At 37.7% G+C, this 27,828-nt stretch overlaps 1 protein-coding gene across 2 annotated transcripts in view; it reads right to left on the bottom strand.

Annotated features, from left to right (window-relative positions):
- Positions 1-27,828, bottom strand: part of RFTN1 (raftlin, lipid raft linker 1) — a 102,058-nt gene that overhangs the window by 35,146 nt on the left and 39,084 nt on the right. For both annotated transcript variants that reach the window (XM_074861454.1, XM_074861464.1), the window contains exons 3-4: positions 25,545-25,731; positions 12,945-13,053 (exon numbers count right to left, since the gene is read on the bottom strand). In XM_074861454.1, coding sequence (XP_074717555.1) covers positions 12,945-13,053; positions 25,545-25,731 — 296 coding nt within the window. The remainder of the gene's footprint in view (positions 1-12,944; positions 13,054-25,544; positions 25,732-27,828) is intronic.

Here is a 27,828-nt window from a genome sequence, read left to right as displayed (position 1 = left end):
AAAATGAATCATCTGCTTCCTGGTAACGTGTTACTGTTCTGAACACACAAACCTACAGATACCTGATCAACAAGAAGAACTTCCTCTTTCAAATCACTTACATTTTCCATGTTAAATTAACTCTTGATTTCACGATCACAGGAACTTAAACAGAGCTCTCCAGGAAACAAGGCAATGATCTTCACAGGTGTTTAGCCTGGTGAGCATGGGATGCTGACTTAACTAAAGCTCATTGCTAAAGACAACAATAACCTCCAAATAAAAATACTACTAGCAGTATCCTGATCAAATGAGCATCTGTCTACACAGAAAGTTAGCATGTACCTAGCTTGCTCAGAAAGGTTTAAGTGAATGTCAATGATAGATTCATTCATAATATGCTTAATGGTCCTGACTCCCTGCTGTAACTTTACAAATACTTTTTTATAGTCAAAGATTTACGAATTCAGTTCACCTCTTATCACTCATTTACAGGCACACCACTACATTTGTTTAGTAGGTTGTAGGGCAGCTAATTATAGAAATTTAACTAGTATGCAACTGTTAACAGTTTGAGGATAGTACATATGCATTAATTTTACTGGTCTTTGTCAATAAAGACTGCTTGTCAATCTGTATCAGACACTCTCCCACGCTGTGGTTTGGATGAGAACAGCTTGCACAGCTATTGTAGCAATGTTTTACAGTCTTGGCTCACTCAAAAAAAAAGTGTTTGTTCTAAGGAATACCTGATGCTGCCTTTTTTCTTCTGAGGCTCTTGTTCTCAGAATGGAAATAGAGGAACTAAGGACTGAATGACTGTCTAAGCCCTATCACCCTAACAGTTTAGCAGAAATACTTAAAAAGAGACTGTATCTTCAAGGCCCTTTCCCAACAAGTTAATTGGTAGCATACAGAATACAAAAATCTTATTTAAACCTGCATTTCAAATTTTCCCAATTACATAAGGGAGCACCAAGCATCTCATTATTTTCAATAAAGGCAATTAAGCAGGAAATGTTACCTCAACAGTGCAATGTAAGCTGCAGAACAGCAAAGTGATGTATCAGCAGACGCAAACAGTCTTTCCTTCCAACTTTCCAGAAAACCATGAAGAGGCTCGCTCTCATCATTAATAAAGTATAAAGCCTGAACTTTTTCAAACTACAAAGACAATTTGATTTTTCAGCATCTGTTGAGAGCTTAAATAGTACAAATTTTCAGTTGCCTTCACATACAGAATGAATGTCATCCAGTATACATTCACATTTTCTGTTTCCTGTATTTGAAATACTGATTATTTGAATTATAAAAAACAAAAACCCAGGCTTAAACAAGCACAAACCTCAGTACCCGGACAGATCATGTTCAGAAGCTACCGTGGGCAGAAGGGCTGTTTCTACCAGCCACTTGCAGGTTTTGGACCCTTTGAGGCATCCTGCGCTGGTACGCACAGACAGGTATGTCTGTTCCAGCCTTTTGGGAAAGTATCTTAACAGATGCTATGTTGGGAATCAGTAAGAGGGCAGGGAGAAAGCAGGGGTAAAGCTGAACTCAATGGGAAGAACATGATGCTACTCTGACAGGGTGACCCAGACATATTCCAGATCAGATAAATACTACAATTACTTGTCTTTATGTGCCAGTTTAGAGTACTAACAAACCATACTAACAAAGGTCCTTGTCATACTACATTGTATGAATAAATGAGAGGAAAAAGCATAAAAAGCAGAACAACAACTGCATCTCCACTACTTACCACATCAGAAAAAAAGCTAGATTAAAAAAGCCCTTACATTAGGTGAGTCATGCTGATTTCAGTTGCTTTACTGGCCTTTTTTTGTATTTTAAATATGCTACATGCTTGCTCTTACATTTTGGGAAATTTTAAAAAGGGAAGTTCCAACAAAATTTAAAATAAATTTTTAAAAAATTCTTTGGTTCTTTCCCCAGATAGGAAGAGAAACATTTTTATTGCCTCATAAAGTGCTGCTTGGATGACATCAACCACAAGTACAAGAACAGGCCTCCATCACAAAAAATGTTACTGTTCAACAACAAAAGCAGAACTTAACTCATTTATTTCAATCTGGATAAACCCCTAAGTGGGCATATCCAAATTCATTTTTAACTGGTTTGCAACAAATTGAATTTACACTAGTTTAAAAATAGAACCTGCTTAAAGAAGGGGTGAAATTTCATGTGTACAGAGGGCCAAGGCAGTTAAAGAAGTTAATGTCATCCCTGTAATTTGCTTGATTAGAAACCTGGCATTTTCCCCAAGGGTAAAAAAATGACAGATTTAGCCTTTGCTATCTGTGAAATAAATATCAAATCTCCCACTAACTGCAGTAGGAATAGGAATAAGCACCATGTCCAACCCCAATGTCACTACCTTAATTGAATTTTAGCTGCGGCACTTGCGTTAACATTCTTAACATTTGTGAAGTGTTATTGTTTACTTCAGAACTGACTGCTATTTTTATACTGCATTTGAAAAAAAGGAACCATCAGCAACACAAAGCTGTGTCACTAAACATTATGTTGATGTAGCAAATTTATGTCTCATCTTTTTTAATACTTCTGGTTCTCTTGAAGGCTCCCTACCTAACTGGAAAATGGCCACCAGTCTAATTTAAAGATCTGTAAAACCACACCTGGCGATAGTATGGCTGAATGGAAACTACTTGTTTTTAAACTATAGGCCTCATGGCCATGAAAGAAATGCAGAGATTCCAGGTTGAAAGCTCATTTTGAACAGCCACATACAGGTTTTCTTTTCAAATCTGTTTAGAATAAAGACACTTGGTAAGTTCACTGTACAGTCCACATTTGTTTGTGATTCTGCATTTCTTGTTGTATTATCAGCTCTGTAACAATCTCCATTATGGTACTACTCATAAATACAGAAGCTCGAGGGTATAGATCCCATGCTGAACAGAATCATATATTTTTGTCAGCTTTGGTAATTGCTTACAGGGAGATTCTGTACATTTCTCCCACAGGATGGCACACAGCAAATCAAACACTTCTCCCAAGCTCATGATAGTATTCCACCCACATCAATAAACGTTGGAAATAATGCACAGCAATTTAATAATCAGGATCTCTCTCTTAGATAAGGATTTTCAAACAAATGATTTAATAAGACAAGCGTTAGGAATTTCTCTTAAGTCTTGTATGCCAGCAGCTGGACATTTCTGGGATGCATCCAGAGGAAAAGCAGTTTTACTAATGTCATCAAGGCACTTCAGTTTACAGCAGTCCTAAATGGTCTCAAGGCTTACACTTCCGGATGATCTAGAAAAACACACCTTCAAAACCTAGGCATTAGGACTGAACATTACATTAACAGATTTGCTATATGGTTCATGATATAACAAGGTACTGAAAGAATGTCACAGCAACCCAGTAAAGGGGACTCTGTAATATAAAAACAACAGAAACAATTTACTAAGAGCATCCATAGCAAAAATGGATTTGGAGAAAGGACAATATTCTCTAGCAGCAATGAAGTGATTTCCCAATGGTCAGATGCATTTAGTTAGCTCTGCAGTGAACTAAAGGAAAGACTGATACTTAGTTCTGTGGATGGCCAAACATGGCCTTTGAAATAATAGCTGGTTAATTTTGCTCAGACCGATCTATTTAAACCAGGCATAAACTGTCTTAGCCAATAAAATAAATGTTTGCCTGTCTGTCTATTTGGTGGTTGTTTTTCAAAGAACAACGTTAGAGGCATTAGACCTCATAATGTGCACCAGAAACAAGACTATATTTTTTTTTACCTTCTTTTTAGGATTCAAGCAAATCTCCTTTGACAACAGACATAGCACCAAGGATCTTCATGCAAAGACCATGATCTTGTGGTTTGAGAAGAAAGTTATGTACTACGTGACAGGAGTTAGAACTGGAAAAGGATGTTCAAGACTACAGTCTTCCAACTATGCCCTCCTTCATAATATTTAGTACTACATGCTTCATCACAAATACTGCACATCCCCCTTCTAGTTTTTACATTTCTGAAAACAGATGTTTAAAATTAAGACAGGCTTTTAGTTTGCCTCTGATATTTTCTGTAATTCTCACATGCTCCTTCCTGAGAAGACAGCAACAGTCATCAAGAGTTTACTGCTTATTTTAAAATCAACTAAGCTTAGCTAATGTTCTGAAGGAGGGGTTTAGTTCTTCCTAAACAACTCAAAACTTTTGCGACTTTGGCATTTTTGCATCTCTAATACTACATTACAAAAAAGATAATTCTACTCATCAGACAGCAAAGCAGCAACTGCTAATCATGTTTCTCTCCTGTTACTCTGAGACTGTTTCACTGTTTCACCGCAGATTTCCAAACCATGAAACCTTTCTGACTAGGATGCTCTGTCATTTAAGTCTGTATTTCCCATGCATTCTCCAGTTTACACTCACCAATTCTGAATTTGAGATAGATAGTTCATGTTCATATAAGTAAATATAAATGTAGCTTTTCAGAATCACAGAATCATTCAGGTTGGAAAAGACCCCTGGGATCATCAAGTCCAACCATCAGCCCTACTCTACAAAGTTCTCCCCTACACCATATCCCCCAACATCGCATCTAAACGACCCTTTAACACATCCAGGGATGGTGACTCCACCACCTCCCTGGGCAGCCTATTCCACTGTCTGACCACTCTTTCTGTGAAAAATTTTTTTCTAACGTCCAGTCTAAACCTCCCCTGTTGGAATTTAAAGCCATTCCCTCTTGTTCTATCGCTAGTTACCTGTGAGAAGAGACCAGCACCAACCTCTCTACAATGTCCTTTCAAGTAGTTGTAGAGAGTGATGAGGTATCCCCTCAGCCTTCTCTTCCTCAGACTAAACAGTCCCACCTCCTTCAACCGCTCCTCATAGGATTCGTTCTCCAGGCCCTTCACCAGCTTCGTTGCCCTCCCAGTCTGCATTTAGGCTTTCAAATGACCAAGTATTTTCACTGTCAATTACATCAAAATAGGCCATCAGGGATAAAACATCGGAGGGATGCCTTGAGAAATGGTACCATAATCCCAAACCACAGAGTTGTCTTTTAAGCAGTGTGTTGACAGTGTTTATCTTGACACTTCCAATGAAAATCTTGACCAGAATTTTACTGTTTGGGAAATTTTAGGAAGAAGTTGACAGATCCAAGAGAAGATAATAGAGTCCAAAAACAAGCCCAAAAGCTAAAAACTAATCAGTTTCTTGAAGAAACAGTTGTATGCTGCCTTTCCATCCTTGTGGTACACAGCCCATTCAACAGAATCATTGACTTGACACTTCAAGCTCTTGTTGCATTTGTGGTAGAGCATAACAAGGCACTGAACAGGGAAAAGAAAACAAGCTTTGCAGTTTTACAACATGCTCATTGGTAGCAGCCTCTGCAAAAGGGAACTGAAAGCTTCAAACAGAACAGGGAGAAATGTAATGAAGCAAGTAGCTACTGCAGCTTACTGCTATGCTGAATAAAACAGAAGATAGGCTCTTAAGACAGTGTTGCCAAGAGATATTAAGTTACAAGTTATATGTCTGCTGCTACTGCAGCCAATGCTGGGATGAGAATAACAACTTGAAATTCCTCTTCAGCTTGTGTTAGCTGTACATTCATTCCTGAGAACAATATAACCATACTAAACACATCGGACAGCGTGGTGCGAGTACACTTGTTCCTTTCAGCATATTTCACTAGATGACAGCTCTTGAAACCACACTGTCTCATCCTCTGTGGTCTTGGGCGCGATGATTCTTCTCAAATTATTACCTTATTTTAGCATCTGCTCCTTCACAGAGCTGTCAAAGGGTGAACATTGTTGGACACGGGCTACAAAGGTACTGTGACTGTAGTACCTGTCCAAAAGCCATGTAACATACCTGCATCCTCCCATCCTTGCCCTAAACTCTGAAAAAAAAATCCTGAATTTATCCATGTCATTTAGGATTTATTCCGTAAAAATTGTTTTAGACATGGGATAAACTGCTAGGGAGCAGCCAGCTATGCTCACTTAACCCAAATACTTCATATACACCGTCAAAAAACAGTCTGTAGAAACTCTGTCGCAAGCGCTTCCTCTAGAAAATAGGCATCTCTTGTGCATGAACCTTTCGAGAGAAACTCCTACACTAATGGGTGAACATAAGCAAGGGGAAAATAAAGACTTACAGAGATAGATGGTTGAGTCTTGTATCTAACAACCATTTTAGCTGGATGAACACAGTCCTGTGTTCTTTGTAGAACATAGGAAAACAGTCACTTATTTGTGATCAGCTAGCACTAATATGATTCAAAACTGGGACACTGATTTAGTCCATCTCTGTCCTAAGCAATGAAAACAAATAACCAAAAGGCTCATGACAACAGGAATATTTTAAAATTAAGAATTCAGTCTCAGACTTACAGACTTTACATTTAATTTGCAGGGAACACTTTCTTTTATCTTTATATAAACCAGAGTGTTTCTTTAAAATCACATTGTTTCATCAAGACATCTGTTACTTGTAGCCAAAATTACAATTTGATCAATTTGCCCATATTTTATTTTAGCACAGTATAAAATATTATCGTATTTATTGTTATTTTTTAAAGTTTTTTCTCCCACCAGACAGAAGTGGGGTCATTAAAACATCAACTACATACTTTATAACATCTATTTTTATCTTGGTCAAGAGGATGACTCTGAAAGCTGCTGGGGGCAAAGGATTATAAAAGCACAAGCAGGCTCCTGGGAGAGTCCTGAAAATAGTTTTGCAATGTTCATGGAAGATATATATCAACACCACTCTTACAGGGCTTAGTCAAAAGAACACAAGTTGAAAGCAGCTTAACCAGGAACAGATGTTTCCCTTCACACCAGGCTGTTTAAAATACAGTATATGCTATTTTTTACCATCTCTTGTTATATATACACTTACAAAATGTTAACAAAATGCACTTTAATAAATATTATCACAGCAGATCACAAACAGCTGAACCATTGATGTTGAGTTTCAACTTCTGCTTCATGACTATATCTAAGATCCAAATACTTAAAAATAAAATTGGGGCTCTGTTTGCACTGAAAACATGCAGAAAACAAAGCAGTCAGCTAAGTGCTCAGCAATGTTTTTCATTACACTGTGCTAGAGAAATAAATGTTGTATTGTTCTTTTCCAAATACCCTGGAGAGTGAAGGTTTTGGGGTGGGATTTTTTCGGTTTGTTTTAAGGATGGAAATGATTTTAGAAGAGGTTGAAATCACATCTAGATAAGTAATCCTAGGTAATAAACAGTACTCTAGAGGGGTCATTTTCTAGCAACAGAAGTAAATTTGAACTGCTTATTCATTTGAAGAATGATCCTCTGAGCAATATTAAAGACTCAATTTTTCCCCTCTTCTATCTTTTACTGCCACCTGCTCTGACTGTAATACCCTGCAGGAAATTTCTGAACAGGCCAGCTAAAACACGTTTAAAGTAAAGAATAATGTTTAGGATTACAATAACCATCTAAGGAACCCTGGCACCGACAGAGCAATCGGAGACTTCACAGAAGAGATCCTTGTAAGACTGTAGCAACAGAGTGAGTCAAGAAATCCACCAACAGTCTAGCGCTCTTCAGAACACATAAGCTGCATCTCTTTGTTCCTTCTAAAAAAGAAATCTCAGTGCAAAGATTAAGAGATGAAGAATAAGAAATGACAAACAGAGACAAGAATGTGAGAAATACTGGAACAATTATATAAAACCCCATATTTTTCTTAGGGATTATAATTAAAAGTAAAAAAAAAATTACAAGATTAGTAATTTTCACATTCACTTTTTCTAGAAAATTGCAGACTTTTGTCTTCTCATTTGCTTGTCATACTGTTAACAAACACAAATAAATATATATATAGAAATACATATTATTATGGACAAATTTGTCCAATGTCACATTTCTCATCTTCCATATCTTCTTGCTGTTTCATAGTTAGATGCTCAAGAGAGTTTTAAAACTCTGAAGCTGAGAATTCAAAATCCTTTAATATTGCTTTCACACACTACCTGGATATGTGAAGTCCCCTGTTTTGATCATATAAGACAAAAGTTCACTCTGATGTAAGTATGTAGGAAATAAGTGAAGAGTCAAGTCTGGGCTGAATCACTGCCTTGACTGGGAACATCTACAGAAATAATTTTTAAAGGCTCTTGAGCATTCATATAGGCATTCAGTTTTTATTTTATAGGAGAGACACAAGTCCTCCTAAATACTCCAACCCTGCTTCTACCTAGCAACTTAAAAGAAGCTGGAGAATCAACCTGCCTTTTAACAGCAATACTAATACAAAAATTATTCACCAATTAGAGTTCTAACACAAATGACTCTCCAGAAAACAATGCGCATGAACTAAGATAGCGGTTATCTTGATAACACCAAAACAGCTACAGATGAATGGAGGGAAAAAACAAGGGAGCAGGAAAGTAAGTATCTTGGTAGTTTGACACAAACATCAGTATGGAGAAACATGCAGTGAGACTGACCTGTGTGAGTTCGGGGTGTGTAGCAGTTCCTTACCCAACCATTCTGCCAGTCTCCTGCCTGCCATCCCCTCCAAAGGAGCGAGGGCAGATAACAGGCAGGAGGAACGAACCCCTCCAAGAAATGTCTCACCTTTCAGGAGTACACTAAATTCAAGTACAGTTTAAACTTGTTGGTAGTAATGTGTATTAATTTCCAGTGCATAAACTAACACTTGAAACATACTAATTCCTCGTGCCAGTTCTATTCCTGGTATTTTCTTTTTTAAAAGACATTTAGAAAAATTCCAGTAAATACCAGTTGATACCATATATTCCATAAAACTGGCAAGAGGGCTCAAATACGGTAGATCCTTTCAGCAACGTAAGATGCGAGTTCTTCATACAAGTGTTAGTATTGTATGGACTTTCTTTCAAAATAGTAGAATTCCCTACACAACTTGCCTTTGTACTAGGGCAAACTGGTGTTCACCGTTTCAGATGCCAACTCTAGAACAAGTACATGGGTGGCAGCATCCTTGCAATGTGTTTTGTTGGCATATTCCTCCCTGGGATCTCACTCACTTAAGTCTGAGAGATACCTTCACTTCTTGGCCCAGCAATACTATTACCAGAAGACAAATGTCAACAAACCTATGGGTAAAGTCACTCCATCTGCAGGAGTCAAGATTATTTCTCAAGTACTTTGGACTACAGAAGTTGTTCAGAGGACCACTTAAGGGAGTGACATGTTACTGGCAGCTTTTGAGCTAGTGCTGGTGATGGCATTTGGATTGCTCACTGGACTTCACCAAGACTATGAATAGGGGGAACAGCAATGAGCAGATTTGACAAACACTGTCTCATGTGGCAGATTTCATCGCAAGATAAGCATTACGTAAGTGTTTCAAGATGGCAGTCATGTTGCAAGCTGAACTGTTCCACTTCTGAAAATGCAAAAATAATTACTCATATGTATGGCCTTAGGTTTGTTGAAAGAAATCAGACTCATTTCTGAGTCAAGTACAGACAGACCAGCAGGAAGAAGTCTTTCCTTGTCTAGTCAACAACACAAAAGGAAGATGCCTGCCTTTGGATTTCAGTTAAGCTGCAGTGTTTTTAAACTCATGCTTTTCCACGCTTATCATACCTCCCCAGTGAAGGATAATGAGTCCACAGGGACAAGAAATATCAACTCTGCAATGTGGTCAAACTGAAAAAAAGCATACAAGAATTTCCTTCTGACAGAGCATTATTAAGCAGGCAACCAAGAATACAAAGACGTGCTTCCTAAATTTTAAGAAGTCAGAACTGAGAAGAAATGGTACAGAAACTATTCTCCATTTCCTAACCTGTCACCAACACTGCAAAGATGCGAACACAGGAGTAAAACTTTCTGCCTGTTACAGTTCTTCTAGAGCATATAACTCAGATTGATGTGGAAAACAAAGGTCATGAGAAACATATTTGGCATTCATATATGACTGCGTATCCAAAATAACTCTTTTTGTGGGATGTCAGCCTAGCTTCTCCTTCCCTTACTTGTCTCAGCAGATTCAGAACACTCTCAGATGAAAAAAATGATAACAGGGTACACAGAAATAAAGAGCAACTAAGGAAGTAATTAAAGGCTACCCTATTTTACATGAGACACAAGTCAAAGTATTACAAAATACGGTATCTTAGAAGTAACATCTCTGACTTGCAACAGCTTCAGAATGATCTGAGCCAGTGATCAGAAGTTCAGAAGTTAGTTTTGCTCATTAAAAAGCATATGAGCAAATCTTTAATCTCTGTTTTGCCTGAGAATTAAAGACAGCAGTAAAGTACATACACAACAGTTAAGTTACTTCTTTCATTGCCCAGGAATTACATGACAAAGACTGGGACTGTTTGAGCTCTTTAGGACAGGTTGAGCTGCACTTGATCCACACTGATAGGAAAGAACAAACAGAATGTGGTGATGTCAACATGATTTTAAGGTACAGGAAGAGTATATCCTGTGCAACGTTATGTCCCCAATACTTAACTGTCTTCTGTCTTCCATGGCTCACAACTGCAGTCAGAAACCACAGTGGTGGCAAAAATGTACAGAACACAGTAGAGAACTGGGACAGGGTCCTGAAGTGGAGAAGGATCTCAGCAGCAGAACACAGGTTTGACCAGAGAGTCTTCTTTGGCATTTCTTAGATGTTTTACAGTCAACATTGTACTGAGGCACTTTGTTACAGTGAGCGAGAAGCATTCTCCAGGTGAAATAACTTCCTTGTTTCTACTTCATTACTCTTAAACATTTATATGGATTATAGAAGAATAAAAAAGATATTACCTATGCTGTATGCCATTGCAAAATTGTTCTGTGTTTGCCAGGAGCAAGCAGTTAATATTCAATATGACATACATTTTCAATGCAACAAAAAGTCAATTGAGAAAAGAAGTTATTAACATTGCATCCTTGTTCAAACTCCATGTAAACAGTACTTGCTCAGCAGTACATAATAAAATTAATAAAATCAATTTTCTCAGGGTAAAGGACTTTTTCACAGTTGGAGAAAATTTTGACTTCTTATTTTGTTTTGAAAATATGGCTACACTATCTTTTTTTAAAATATAGTATTTCGCAATGCAGTAAGATGGTAAACGTGTACTAAAAGTCTCTGTTATGAAAAGCTCTGCAATCAAGGATGTGCCTGTTCAATTACAACACTATTAACTTCAACTGTATTCCACAGTTTGAGAAGAATTATAGGGTTGTTCTTTTCTGAAAGAAAGCAACTGCCCTCTCTAACAGCTTTTTGTTATAACTTACTTTGAAGAACATCCTTTATTTTCATTTATTTTGTTTGTAAACATCTGTTTTATATGCCCTTAAAAGCAATGGCCATTTTTGTTGCTCCGACAAATTAGTTAATATGACAATTAATTCCTACTCCCAAACAAGTCCTGTTTCCTGAGTCAGATTTACATAAAAGTGTTGAGACTTTCACAGTGTGTTTAATCAGATATAGACAGTGACACAGCACACACTTGACAGCAACAGCTTCAAAGAACTTCAAATTCCTCTACATCAAATAACATCTGAGGATGAGCGACATACTCAGCCTACAGAGAAACAGTAAATATACATTTTAGCTATTAAAATGTAAATTATTATATTTCAAAAAGGCATCTTCATAACCCCATAATCAAATGGCTTCTACCAACAGAAACACTATCATGTCTAGAAAAGCATTCTAAAGAGCCTCAGAATTGGGTATTTATGGAAATAAGCTGACTCCTGGATTGTCATTTTGTTTTCATGTTAGCCATACTCTTTCTGAAGTTAAAAATACAAAGAAATTTTCTGTTGCAATGATATAAAATTTTGCTACCAGTTGTGACAGATAAGCCTATATTTCTACTCCGACTCAAAGAACTGAAGAACAAAATCAAACATGTTGAAACTGATACACAAGAACTACACCAGTTTTGCCTAAGTGTGAATATATTGAAATAATCAAAGATAGTGTCAGAATAAAAGTGCAATAACACAATAAACCCTGAAATGAAAATTCGGACTCAAACTTCTGAATATTAGTTATGATATTCAGATATGTTCTGATACCAGAATCTATGTATCTTTTAAGTATGATGATGATCAGATGGTCATAGCTGCATTATTTTTTAATCTAGTTTTCACAGATCATAGTAAAAAGGAAAGATTCAACATGAGTGTAGTCTGTCAAGCTGAGTCCCTATCAAGCTCATACAGCCTGTGCTAAAATTTGTTCTACAAAATTTTCTTAACTATTACCTCTGCAAGATGGATTAAAGCTAGGGGAGTATGCCTACTCGCGCTATTCTTACACCATGTGGCTAAGTAAATACAGTATTTAATGCTAGGTTTTATAACATGCAATAGGACACAACAGATGCTGCAAAATTTGAAACATGCACAATGAATCTGTCTTCGCTAAAATGGACATAACCTGCTAATTTCCAGTCTGGCAGAATATTACAGAATCAAAAATAGTTTTAAAAAGAAGGCCTCAAATAAAGAATTGCAGGGCTCTTTTCAAATTCCACAATATATACAAAAGTTTATTTAAAGCAACAGTATTCTGGATGACAAAGGGATTTAGGTTACCAGTACCACCTCTAATTGCTAACATCATGTGATACTGCAACAAAATTTAAATAACTTAAAATGTTTACACTATTATAGGACTGTCTTCCACACTGGTAAATTAGTTGATATCATCTGTGAGAGGTCACTCTCCTGTGATACTACAAATCATTTTCTCATAATAGTATGATCAAACGTGTTTCTCTCAATAATTGCCCTTCAGATACTTAAAACACCAAGTTCTAGTGCAGTGTTTCAACTGCACAAAATGTACACATATTCCTATTGTCAAACTGACAGAACTAGAAGCAGTTATTACAGTGCAAATAAAAGTATACTGTTTTGGTTTTTGCCCCTTTTTTTTTTTACTCACTTTCTTAATAAAATCAGGTACCTCCTTTTTGTCTGAAAGTTGGTTTAAAGAGGAGCAGCATTCTACCTCCAAGACATATCCTTCACTATGGACGTCACCTTTTGGAGACCTAAAAAGGCAGACAGAAAAAACAAATCAGTTTCTGCTGTTAACGCTGGATACCCAGACTTCCCCTTTATAAATATTTCTCATGGAGAGCTAACCTTTGAGTTAGAGACAAAACTTTGGTTCCCACACATTCATTCCATTGAGCTTGACACAGTTCTGACAAGTGGTAGCTACAGCATCTCACCTACTTGCTAGGGAAGGAGATCACACCAATGACTGCAGATGGTGGAAAGCCTCGGGGACTTCCAAATTTCTTTATCTGTCCAAGGAGATGCACAGGTGATGTAACTCAGAATATGCAGAAAGCAGGTTCCAATGTAATGGGCTGACAGATGCTCTGAGCCCCACAGGGCAGCTTGATGTAGGGTGTGTTTCACTAACAGTAATTAAAGAAAACCCTTCTCTTACCTACCATCATTCTAAGTCAACATTTAAAAATCAGGGGCTAATCAGTCTATCCTTCAGTCTTACCTTATGATTTGTTGTTAAGAAATAAAAAGCTATGTGTGAAATCCCTTCTCCAGAAGACACTAACTCCTAAAATAATTCAAAGCGTATGGCATCTGCCATAGACATTGCTGAAGAAGTCAGTGCTGTGGAAACATGGTATCGGTCAAAACATGCCAAGGGAAAGTTTGGAAGTTATCCTGAATAATCTTGAGAAACAGTCCGTAGGCGTGCAATGCAAAGCAGTGCTACTGAAGGCAGTTTTCGTCTTCTCTGGACTCCCATGAAAGGAAACTGATACGCCTGATCGATAGAGGAAATCTAGAGAATCATTTGTTCTATCAGTTCTTTACAAGAACATGTGGAGGAACGTACAAAAATAAAAGCTAGCCTGTAATTCTTGGGATTAGTAACAAAGTAGTTATCTTAACATCCTATATGGAGAATCAAAAGATCTAGTTTGAAGTAAAGAACTAATCCTGGCCAGCAGTCACTTGATGCACTGGGTACCTACAGGACAGGAAGAAAGGTGCAGAAGTTTGTACTGAGAGTGCTGAGGAAGCAGCAAAACAACAAAACAACGGCTTTGCTGGCGTGTGGTGCTTACAAAGGCAAGACTGTGTGAAAGCCCTGTTCTGGGGACTGAGATTGTGTGACACGTAAAACACGCTTCAGCTACAGATGGTCCCAGGGGCTTTCCCGAGATGCTAACAGTTACTCAGAGCCATGAGATGCGTAGGCTGCTGACTGCAAACTGGCAGTGTGTTTCCTAGGCAATACTGCAGACATTTTCTCAAGTATCACATGACATTTTTTGTACTTGATCTTCCCACTTTCACACAGGCTATACTCTCACTTCATTTCTTTTATCTCACTTATATGTGGGACAGGTGGTACCAGACTCTGAGTTGTTTGGGAACACTTAAGTCCTTTCCTTATTTGTTTTTCCCCTCCTTTCTAAGTTCTTCTCATAACTTGTGGCCCCATCCTGTTCTTGATTCTGGATGAAAATTTTAACAAAACATTGGTGTCCATGGAAACTCTCCAAACATCTTTATAGGATTTACAAAAATCATTATTGGGGGACTAAAAGTGTTCCACCACTACTCCTCTGTAACAGGTGTACAGAAATTAATTTAAGCAGCAAAGAACAGCTTTGTCAAGAAAAAAAACAAAATAATTTTGTGAGGGGGAACACATGAACTACAGATAACCATTTTTGCTGTCCTAGATAAATTCCTAGATAAAATAATCTATTCTGTGCATATTTTCCACCACAGATGAACTCAATGAATTCAAGAACATAAAAATAAACTTCAGAAAGTCTCCCTGCTAGAGTACTTAGTACTATACCTCCATTTTTTTTCTAAAATCTGAATATGACTAATTGGAAATGTAGCCCTGATGTTATCTAGTCAAGTTCCAGATAGAAATAAGTATGAGCTAGGGCTATCTAATGTTCTAGCAATTAACAGACCATCAAAACTGCCACTTGATATTGCAATGCAAAGTCCATACAACATCAAACAGAGTAAAAACAATTCTCTAGTGCTTCAGCTGTTGTTTAATTACAACCCAGAAGTGGGTTACCAGGAACAGTCAGCAAGGAACCAAGTCCTTTTTAGACAATCAAGCCCTTTTTTGGGGGACAACAGCAAACCTCTACAAACATGAGGACCAAATGATTCTGCCATTTCCCTCGTCGGGACAACTGACCTCACTCAACACAGCCCCCTTCCAGCCTGGCTGAGGAAGCCATATTCCCAGACCAGAGACTGAAATTATATAGCTCAAATTCAAAGTCAAGATATCAAATCCCAGAAATGAAGTATGTGACATGCTATTTCTTTCTGTTCCCACTCTTTTACCAGGGCCTGTTCCCTACATAGTCATCAGGTCTCCGTGCAAACTATTGCTGTGACAAACATAAATTACTATTCTAATTGCTCTGAAAGAATGAGAAAGACTGTATTTTCATGTTTAAACCCACTGGTTAACTGTAAAACGAATTCTTTTCAACCTATATTGGTGAGGTTCATACAGAGGCATAAGGAAGAGGGAAGTCTGCCCTTGAACCACTCTCTCCTAATTCCTCTCCTCCCCCTCAACAGCTCCCTCGACTCTGATTTTGTGCAGTTTTTTGAGGACCTACTTCCAAATTCTTCGAAAGGAGCACAAGTTATGTGAGATACAGATTATATCCATAAAAATATAGTGATTCTTACTGCAGCTGCTTAAAATGACCTGTTTATTTTTCCTCCTTTAACAATACACTTGCTGCTTGTAAATATTTAAGCAAAGAGGAGACAGTGGATTCTTCTTCTAAGTCTCAGAGCTACCTCTGCACTAGGGCTCATGAAACAAAATGCATCAAATACCACTGCACTCTGTTAGGAACATTATTTTACAGAATACACGTAACAGATCCTGCTAAAGGCCATAAAATCTTTAGTTAAAATGTTCCAACAGAAGTACTCTATATATATTTCCAAAAAGTATTTTCCCATGCCTTCAAGTAAAATATGTCCATATATGTTAAAGGCAACTCTTTGTCTATAGAGGTAGTTTTCAGCTTTTTAGGAAACATTTAAGAGCCTATTATTCTGTCAAAAACAAACAAACAAAACAAAAGCCATAGCTTTTCACATGAAAAGAATAAATAGCTGTGGATTTCACAGACCACAAAAATAATTTTCTGAGCAAACCCAGGTGGGCAAGAAATTATTTCCAGCCTCTACACAATAAATTATGCATTTCATAAATATCATAAAAGTCTCTCATTAAACTCTTTGAATACTATTAGTATAGCCATAGAGAAGTAGCTAAATATAGGTACAGGTAAATTCTATACTGAACAGAAATTATTATATTTTGGGTTTTATTCATTTAATGGGACTACTTTTAGGACCACTTTCATTGAGACTGAATTGGGACCCCCAAAATACACACATCTATCAAGATCACAGAAGTCAGAGGAGAAGTCAAAAGCAGAACTCAGGACTCCTGACTCCCTGTTCTCTTCTGAAGAAGGACTAGATGTCAATCATTTGAAAAATAACCCAATAATCCATACTCTGTAGTCTCTTATCAGTTTTACAGCACAGGAAGTTACTGGGAGTATAATGTATAAAATATTTTAAAATTAAAGCAATGGTTTTATGTAAATTTAATTTCCACTTTTCCACCATAAAACATTTCTCAACAGAAAGTGAAAGAGAAAGAGGAATGCTGAGATCAGTTTATTCAAAAAAATGTGTAAGCCCCAACAGTTTGAAGGCCCTTCCTTTTCTTCTGGATGTACAGTCAGCAGTTTCTTCCTCTTCTCTTCCTCCTCCTAGGTTGGAAAACTGAATCTTCATCCCTCCGTTGTCTTCAAACATTCAAGGTTTTTATTATCTTTGTTCCTCTAATAAAAAATCCCTGGGTTAATTAAAAATGGCCCAGTCCTGAAAGAAGGACACCTGGATACAGTAAGGCTGTACCCTTCTTGGAAGCTAAGATGAACTGGAGAAGCTGGTACATCCCAACCTGTTACAACATCCTCTACTCACTATAACACATTTTGTGATACCTGAGAGAAATATAAGGGACAGTGTGAACAATGTCATCGCTTCACCTGCAGTGGGGAAGGGCAGTCTCCCGCCTGTCTGCCCAGGCGAGGATAACCACTGGTTAATCGTGGAGAATGACAGAAAATTTCACCATATCTTATACACCCTGGGCTTCCACTTGTTTTTCTTCCTTTGTTATATATCTCATTGCTTGTTTATCTTTATCAATCTTCCCGAAGAAGGATTTTTCTGTCACTCTAGATATCCTCAGTGACCACCATGGACAATCTTAACCAGTGGGTGGCAAAGAGCTGAGAGGAAACTTCAGTCTACGTGGCGCTGTGCAGAGGGACAGCATTTTCAGGCATGTCAGGGCCAGGGGTAGAGGGTACCCTCAAGTGTTACTGATATGGAAAAGGCTGAGGACCACAGTCTTAAAGAGCGGTGTCTTGCATCCTAAATAGGACCTCTAGTGCCACTAAAGAAGAAAATACAGAGAATAAATAAGGTTTTCACTTATAATTGGAAGTTCACTGGCCAAAAATATTTTATGATGGTTGTTTCAGTAGGCTGTCATTTCCTGTACAGCTGTTTGCAGTTAAGTGCCATTTCATGGTAGATAAACCATTACCAGCTGTAGAGTACCAGGAACTTACACAGTAACTATTAAAGCTGACAACTTGGTGTCTGTTACAAACTGGATTTCCAGTCCTTTTCAGATACAAGAAGGAAATGAGGGAGCCAACATTTGGTCCTAATCTTCCTGAAGTTCTCCACGTCCATGAATTTGGAAAGCCAAAAGCACACTTCTAAGCTGCCCAGACAGTCTAAAAATGACTACTTGATTAAGATGATGCTAGGAATGTAAGTGCTGTTTTGAGATTTTCCACTACATAGGAATGGCTCTACAGTTCAAAAAATAACTGTACATTTATAACAAACTGATCTACATTACAAAAAAATAAAAGCACATCAAGGTGATTAACATGAGCAGTTTGTATCTGCGTACTTCCAAGTTAAAAATCTAGCAAAACTAGAGTACCTGAAAACCAAGATGGCAGCAATTAAAAAACCCATAGGTTTTATGATGCCCACCCAACAAACACACCATTTTTAATAAAAATAAAAGTAGGTATATTGCATCATAACAACCTCAACTGTAACCCACATGACACTGTTTTAACTTTATTACCTAAGCATTTTCTTTACTAGGAATTTTCTTATATAGGAAACCGTATCACTGGAATATATATTATTTGTTAGTAAAATTTATGAACTTTTTTTAACAAGAGCATATAGAGTTACTTGTGAAAAGTTCAGGCATGTATGGATGCATAGGCATCTTTAACGTGCTGTGTTTATAATTTTGAGAACACAGATGAAAGAACATTTATTTTGGGTCAATGTTAAAAGTTGTTGCAAGGAAATATGTATTTCTTTGAACTTGAAACAAATAGCAAGCTTTAAAAAGTCAAGCCATTGTCCCTTGAGCTAAAGGAAGATGGGTATGGAATAAATATTATTTTTTCAGCAAACTGAAATCAGCCTGCTGAGAGCAACAACACACCCTGCTTTTGCACACAAAACATGTTTGATCCTAATGCTCATGAAGGCAAGGTCAGACATTTGCCATCTTCAAGCCTAAATCCTACATGAAAACCGCAGATACACACATATATATATATATACACACACAGGCATTTAAATTTAAATTAAAAATATACTGTAGCAATGCAAAGTATCCACTTTCACCAACTCAAGCAAGCACAAGATCACTGATAATACAGTCAGACTACATTATTCTGAAACGCCTTCAGCTGGAATTCCTGTATTTCTGCAGAGATTTTTTTGTAGCACATTTCAGGGCACATGAAGGAGAAGGGCACTGGGAACAGTCAGCATGGATGTAGCAAAGCTAAATCATACTTGACCAACTCTATTGCCTTTGATGTTAAAATGAGTGGATTTGTTGTCAAGCGGAGGGAGGGCAGTGGCCTATCATTGATGGCAATTTTAGCAAGAGGTTTTACACTGGCTCCCACACTATTTTTGTATGCAGGTTAGGGTACTACAGTCTGGAAAACCAGATGAGTGAAAACCAGTTCCATGGTTAATGGTTACGCCCTGTCTGGAGACCAGTGAAAAGTGGAGCACCCACCCAGGGGTCTGCAGCATGAAGCCTATCATGTTTAACATCTTATCGATGGCACCGAGGAGGGGACAAGGTGTGCTCTTGTCAAGTTTGCAAATGACATCAGAGCGGGAGATGCAGCTGACATGACACTTGACCACTGTGCATGCTTTATACAGCGATGTATCACTGAAGGTCAAATGTGGCATGAAAAATTTTCACATGGAAAATGAAGAAATGTTCACAGAAACGCAAAGACAGGCTTGCCAGGCAGAGGCACTAGCCATGGCTCAAGGCTCTATTCGTTGAATTCTACACAAATTCAAAGCAAGAACTCCCTGTTTCAAGTGCCTATCAAAAAAGCTTGAAGAGAAGAAAAGTTTTTGGGGGCTAGAAGGTGACTCAAACAGCTAAGAATCCGAAATTTGATTGTCTGAATGTTTTTAGAAATATTTTCCTTTGTTTTGGAAGGCAAATGTGCAAATCCAAATGCCAGAGGACCAAACCAAGACTTCACAAAGCATAATGCTTCCAGGGGCTCCTGCTTCTTCCCAACATAATTATGTTTTTTCATACTTGATCAGTTCCTTGGTATAATACAGTTTTCCTTTCTTTCATGGGAAGGGCTGCTATTAAAGGGGTGTTTAGCATGACTGGAAAAAGAGAGTGTGAAGAGTTGTCTTTCAGGTGTGAAAAATCAGGATTTCCCCTTCAGACAACATAATTAAGCAAATACCAAGTGGACACTGACAACTGGAAATGCAAACATAGCATCAAAGAAACAACACAACAACTACTGTCTTATCATTTCATGTTGCATGTTTAAGCCATTTCAATCTTTTGCATTTACAGCATGCTACTTTACATTTCCTATAAATCCAGACTCTCTAGAAATCAATTTTCTACATTTTCTGTAAATCCAGACTTTAAATGACACAGAGGACACAAAAATTTAGCTATATCTCAGAAGATGCCATTAATTGAAATCACTTGGAATTGATGTTGCATACCAGCAAAACCAAGAAATTGTAAAAATCCTGGTTTACTATTAAACTTTTGAACTCAGTCTGTCAAATTCCTTTGCATATAAATAGAACTATTTTTGGCCAAGTGATGAAAGTTTGCATTTCATCAGGATTAATTGGATATAGGGAAATTCTAGAAATAGAATCAGAATCATCTCATCAAGTGAATCACTGAAACACCTGACACCTCATTATTTTACAAAAAGGGAAAACAGCTGCAAAGTTGTTTGAGGTAAACATCGAAGTCTACTCTAAAAAAATTACTCTTAAATTATACTACTTAGTCTGCTTCTGCATGGCAATGTTTCCCTGCTGATTGCTTTATTGATTGGAGGCAAAACCTGTAGAAGGGTATGTCCTAAGATGGAGCAACAGAGACAAAAAACTCCCTGGAATTCAATTTATATCCCCTGCTTCACTCTACTGTGGTGAAATGGAGCATCTGCAAACATGTCAGAACTTTTGTAAGCAGACAGTTTATGAGCCCGGACCACGTATCTTTCCTAGTGGAAGAGAATGGAGCATGCTTTCTGGTGCAGAGTATTTAGAAAGGGAAATTAAAACATTTTAACTGACATTGAATTTTGAAACTTTAAGATATCAGACAGGGGTGTCACACTACAGGGAGCTGGGAATAAATTAAAGCAGCTTTGTGCTATGATTTTGTTACAGTTTTGTTCAGGGGCTGACTTTGTAATTTCTCTGCAGGGAACAGGTTATCTGCAACAGCCATAAGCTGTCCGAAATAGTAACACGCACAAGACACCTAAACAGAAATTGTTATATTAAAACCTAGTGAGTATGGAAATGAAAGGGCAAAGATAGAAAGGCTATTACACACACAAAGAATTAACAATCTCTGTTCCTCGGGGGAACTTAAGCAACACACGTGCTACTCTCCTTATCTTGGTTAGCCAGAACCTCCCAAACGCACGGACCTTCCCCTGTCCCTTTCACCAGGAGAGACACACTGTCACACATTCGTGCTTTCCAGTGTACCACCATATATCCCTTTTCCTGAGATTCTTGTCTTCAAGTGTAAATCAGTGTGAATCAACTTGTCTCAAGCGTGAATCAACACGAACCAGCAGGCCAGGGGCTATGCTTCACACCTTGAGCCTTTCCTATGTTCAGCAAAAAACCCTGTAAAAACCCGGGCTTGAAGATTTTTCTTTGCATGTTTTTTTTAGGAAATGCCTTCTACGAGAAATCCAAGTATCTCAGAACTCAGCACAAACACTAAGTCAATTGCTTTTTATTTAAGTCCATTGAAATTTAGAATGAGAGAGAGAAAGAGGGAAAGCGAGGGAAAGAGCGAAAGAGAAAGAAAGAGAGAGAGAGAAAGAGAGAAAGAGGGAAAGAGAGAAAGAAAGAGAGAGAGAAAGAGAGAGAGAGAAAGGGAGAGAGAGAAAGGGAGAAAGGGAGAAAGGGAGAAAGGGAGAAAGGGAGAAAGGGAGAAAGGGAGAAAGGGAGAAAGGGAGAAAGGGAGAAAGGGAGAAAGGGAGAAAGGGAGAAAGGGAGAAAGGGAGAAAGGGAGAAAGGGAGAAAGGGAGAGAGAGAGAAAGAGAAAAAGAGAGAGAGAGAGAAAGAGAAAAAGAGAGAAAGAGAAAGAGAAAGAGAAAAAGAGAAAAAGAGAAAGAGAGAAAGAGAGAAAAAGAGAAAAAGAGAAAAAGAGAAAAAGAGAAAAAGAGAAAAAGAGAAAAAGAGAAAAAGAGAAAAAGAGAAAAAGAGAAAAAGAGAAAGAGAGAGAAAAAAGAGAAAAAGAGAAAAACAGAAAAAGAAAAAGAGAAAAAGAGAAAAAGAGAGAAAAAGAGACAAAAAGAGAGAAAAAGAGAGAAAAAGAGAGAAAGTATTCATAGGAGCACTGAAGTTGTTATTCCTTTATCCGACTCTATTCAACTTCCAAACCACTTCCAATCAACTGGTTAGTGTGCACAATGCAATCTGGTGCTACAAAAATATTTAAATTTATTATATTAAATTTAATGAGAGCAATGGCAGAGTCCTTCAGCTACTTGGTAGACTACCTTCATGCCCGGTACCTCTAAAGAATTAAACACTCCTATATTTACTTCATTTACTTTAACTGACCATGACGCTTTTTGCGGTGCAAACAATTGTATTGTTGATTTAAAAAAAATAAATCTGTCCTTTACTTTCATATTCTCCCTAATGTTTCCAAGGGACAAACATTGCTTTTCAACATTTATAGCTTCCATATATGTTAGGAACGTGTTTCCTCAAATGTCCTACAACAGAAATGACTCCTACTTCCTTATTTACCAGAAATTATTAGATAGCTAAGATAACGACGCCGCAGAGATACCAGTACAGCTTAAACACAAAACTACTGTATAGTGATTTTAAAAGTCACCTTAAATGTAGAATTACATTGCAAATTAACACCGAGAATTTTAAAACTCCAGGACAATGGCAAAATAGGAGGAATAACACTAATAAGTACTTTTTTTGTTTTAATGCATAGCATGTCTAAGCACTACCTTTTCCACTTTATTCTTGAATAAATTAAGGCACTGCAAATCTCAGCGACAGCAGCAGCACGTAACTCCTGATGCACATCATCTGCTGCAGCTAGTATAGCCTCTTCCCACCTTTGGAGAGACAATGCTATAAAACTAAGCCCCCTCAAAATGTGAGTCAACAGTATTAATTTTAAAACATAAAACTGACATATAAATGTGCAACACTGATTAAAGACTAATTCAAGTGTTCAGTTCTGTCTCTGTATACACAGAATTGACATTACTGTACCAAAAAGGCACTAATACAACAATTTCACTTCTGTTCCATTCAGGCAACAAAAATCACAAGGTGAAAAACCAGACAACTGCCAGATGAAGTATATAGTGCTGGAGCCATCCGTGGTGAAACACCTTCAGTAAGAAAGGAGCTACAGCCTCAGGTGTTTTGCAGAAAGTGTCCGGGAAGCCCGAGGGTGGGCCCTGGACCAAACTACAGAGCTTTTTATGACTCCTTGGCTCTCCATGAAGGGCTGGCACCACTGTTACAGAAAACAGCAAGGGACCACTTAGTACTTCAGAGCATACATTATGTTACTAGTGATCCTACAACTACAGCTGTAGTACTTACACTCCTAAAATCTTACAACAGGAATAAACACTCATCTGATCAATATCCTAAACTGACCTTAACTTCTACCCAAGAGTTCAACTGTTTTATACATAGACAGCCTACAGATGCCAGAGACCTCATAGTCCCCAGTGAAAAATGTATCATTTATTCTTTATCAGCAGTGTAATGAGAAAGGTTAATTAAGAAAATTAACGGTATGTCTTTTTTTTCCCTACTGTCGCTTATTTTTTCTCCCCAGCTGTTAGTGGAATGGCATAAACTCACAGTTCAAATACAGCTGGTTTCTATGCAGACCATAGTCACGTGAAATTTGTGCAACACCCATCTCTCTTCACTGTGCTTGGCAATGCAAACATTTGTTGCACCCATGCACTCTGGAAGCAGCTTCTGCCATACTCTCAGCCAAACTCAGGAACATTTAAACTACATGAAACACCAAACTGATGTCACTTCCCCTTCTGGTACTTGTCTGTTTTTTCCCACTGCACCAAGTCTCTTCCACTTCCCTAGGCAGTCAGAAATGACAAATAAGGGAATGCAAAGAAATGGAGTGTGAATGTAAAAGGAAATATAATTGGTTCAAGACTCTCTACTGTCTTCAATTTTGTACAGTCATTTACAGCTGTCTAAAGTGTGTGAAACACTGGCACCCAAGTGAGTAAGTAGGCAATTAAGATTTTGTACTCTTTCACAATCATTCTGCACAGATGTAAACTACTGGATTCAGTACGAGACAGCAGCAACACACTGAGCACTCTGGATTGAAGATCGTATCGCTCTGCTGAGGTGGATGCTGCTCTTCCCTGACATGTCTTCACAGATCAGTCCTGGAAGCGGAACCCTTGGACCCTGATCCAGCAGAAGTGCTTAAGCGCTTACTTAACATTGCAAACTCATGAATGTAAATACCTTCATTATTTGCAGCAGGGTATTTTGTAGCCAGGGAAAGCAAGGCACCAAAACCAGGCAAGCTCAGCCCAATATTACTCAAGAAGTTCAGCCAAACATTTTATGTTTTGACCATAAAACTGCAAACCCTTTAAACAATAGTATCAGGCAAGCCAGCATGAAGTTCTGTATTAAAAGTAAAAGCAAGTCAAGGTAAATTGAGAGTTATTTCAGAAGCTAAAATTGCCTGCGACACCAAATGCCTACATATATTTGCTAATGAAATGCAAAACTTTTTCCTTAGGTCACAGACTGATGTTCGACCCTGTCAGTAATTGCTACCGATTGATTACCGGCTGTAGCAAATTTAATGGTGGTTCTACTTTAGTTTTAAAGAGGTGTCTAAAACAGTTACATCCTTTCCTTCAAGCATCAGCACAAAGAGTGGGTCTAGGATTGGCAAATGGAGGTTTAATTATCCCCCAGCCTTCAGCATAGGTCACTGTTAGAAGGGGTGGACTGGAGAATGCAGCTAAGGTAGGAAAGCTGTACAGAATGGCTGCAACCACACAGGTAGCTTCAGAGTTGTGGGTGGTTGGATAACATTAAATTGTGTTTTAAATCACTAACTAAAAATCATAAACGTGTGTTTATAAATATTCACATTTTAATTTTCTTCTGGGCTATTCAGCAGCACATTCTACTGACTTTTTTTAGATCAGATTAAAACATGAAAGAACAGTATTACTGTTTGTTTATTCATCTTCAGACTTTGATTATGTAGAATGTTCTTAATGCATTTTAAGAGACTGAACAAAGCAGGAGAGTAATTTTTTTTTTTAAGGAGTTTGCACTGAGAGAAAAATTAAAAGAATTTGTATTGTTTAGAGGAAAAAAAGGGCCTAAAGTCTACACATAAACTTAAGTATGCATTAGTACTGCAGTTCTCAAATTAATTACATCAACTGTAACCATCTAATATGCCTTTTCTAAGCAAACACTTCTTCTGTCTTAATTTAATCTAATAAATTCTTAAAGGGTACCAATGGGATCATCCTCACAAACTGTCAGGCATAGGGCTTGTTTGTTTGCCTCTCATGACAACACATCCCAAAATACAGAGCATATTTCAACTTGTTATTCCCTGAGTTGTCTGCCAAACTGCAGATGAATTGTAAACATGAAGAACATGTTAAGCCTATTCAAGCCCCCTAAAAAAAAAAAAAAAAATTCAAGTCTTGCACAGCAAACTCTGCTATAATTTCCTGATGTAGGTCAAAACTCAGCAGGAAATCACATTGTCTATTTTTATCCCAGTTCACTGGAAGTGCTTTACCTTTCTGTTTTCTTGATAAGCACAGCCCTGAAGATTTGTTCCTGGGGAGTTTTCTCTTTTTCATCAGTTGGTTGCACGAAAGGGTGGACAGCAGCCAAGACGAAGCCCTGCTGGTACAATTCTTGCAGCTGAGCTGGAAGATCACGCAAGGAGGAGAGCTTGATTGCAGATGATCCTGGCAGCTCAGCTGGAAACAAAGAGAAATTGGTCAATAATCCTACACCGGACTATCATGTTTTTTAAAATCCAGGCTCTTCAGAGTCAAGCAAGCTTCAGACTGATCTACAATATTAACACAAAAATTGACCTTTCTTGAGGCCCATTTTGTATTTCAGATTTTAACCAGGCTGTCTTGGCGAAGGACTCGTATCACACAAGAGACTGGTGCAATTAAACAAGAAGTCAGATACATTAAAATGCCAATTTCAGTACACAGTCTGGCAGAGATGAAGTGCAGGATTTAATAAAAACAAGGCAGTCAGTCAAAAGATTCTAAGTTGAGGAGAGTGAGTCATGCATCAAAAATGTAAAGCAAGAGAAAGCAGATAGTCAATGAAGGTAGAACATGTCAAATTCAAAAGCAATAAACAGCAGCATCCGTCTACACAAAGGCTGTATTATCAGACTAAGAGATCACTGATGCAAAACTCTGCTGAGACCAAGTATCTACCAGTATGTCTAAAGAGTACTTTGTAGGTATATTAATAATAAGAATGCTAAGAGCAATGCATACTTGTACTGATGAGAAACCTTTTATAGACAGTAAACCTTATACCTCAGGGTTTAAGCAAACCTATACATATTAGAGATGAGGATGAGACCTAGTGCATGAAAATAATCCTTCCCCAATCTGCTTACTGTGGGGTTTTATGCCTTCCTGTGAAGCATTTGATGCTGACTCCTGTCAGACACTTGACATGCACACAGATACTGCAGTCAGTACAGCAGTTGCCCTTATTTCCTTAGAGTCCTGTGGACTTCAAAAGAAGATCCCATAAATCACCTAAAATAACCTTCCATTCTCTTTCTCTCTACATCAGTAATTCTTCATATGTTTTTCATATCTTATGTGAAAAGACATCTTTCTTTCCCAACCTTTGCCTCTTCATTTCCATCTCTCTTGGGGGATATTTATTATTTCATCCCTAGCCATGCTAGAGCATATAAGGTGGTAAGGTACCGGATGGTTTCCCCTCCCACTGAAACCAAGAAGGAGGGGATATTGCAAGAAACATGATGGAGGTTCCCAGCATCTTGCAGGCCTTCATTAAAAAAAAAAGCACTGGAGAACAGTTTGTATGAAAGACGCCAGCTATGCAAAATAAGGTTTCATTGTACTGCTTTTTTCATCAAACTGTGTGGCTACCCTTTATGAATAATGAAAGAGGTTATCAAAAAACTAATAAATATTCAAAACCAATAATACAGAGGAATAATTTAAATAATAATAGAATAGTTGTGCTTGGTATGCTTTTTCTTCATATAAGACCATGTTCCAGAAGAGAATAATGGAACTTTTTGACCAAGAACTGTAAGATACAGAATTTTTATTATTTTTGCAAATAAAATGAGAAATCCAAGCAACGTGCACATTGACAGGCAATAGGACTCTACCTTCTACAACAGCATATAAATCACTTCAGTCATAAAAAGAGATGGCACAATGAATAATGCATAATAAATAATAAAACTGACTGTTACTTACTGGACCCTACTGGGGATCAAAATGGGAAAAGCCAGATGTTAGAACCACTTTTTCCCTCCTGTGTCTCAGAGACTCCAAAAATTTTAGACTATGCTGCAAATAATTTAGTTAATCAAAAGAATATGAAAGCCAGAATACCTTTCTAAATGACAGTTTTACTTGAATAAAATGGAATGACTAAACACAATTTAGTAATGTTAATCCTGGTAATGGTACTCCAATTTTTAACAATCATCTATGAAAACGGATGCTTGCCTTGCATATGAACCTAGTATAAGGATTCTTCTGAGGATGCCTTAGTAAAACCAGTAGAAAGTCTAGTCATTAACATTGGAAAGTGATTGCTTTCTCCTAAAAGCTAAACATGAGGGGAAAGTGTGAAAATGCAAGTAATTGAAGCCTTGGGATGTACACTTGATGATTAAAAAAGAAAGGTAATAGAAAATAGAGCTGGGAGGGATCATCCAACTAGTCCATCCTATTACCTAGAGGCAGGATCAGTTCTAGTTTAGCTATTTCTCACAGTTTTTCTCATCTATTTTTAAAAACCTTTAGTAATGGAGATTCTACAAGCCACAT

The sequence above is a fragment of the Strix uralensis genome, chromosome 1, assembly GCF_047716275.1.
Source record: "Strix uralensis isolate ZFMK-TIS-50842 chromosome 1, bStrUra1, whole genome shotgun sequence".
NCBI classification, from domain to species: domain Eukaryota; kingdom Metazoa; phylum Chordata; class Aves; order Strigiformes; family Strigidae; genus Strix; species Strix uralensis.
The sequence above is the reverse complement of the archived record's forward strand: the minus strand, read 5'-3'. Positions and strand labels throughout refer to the sequence as shown.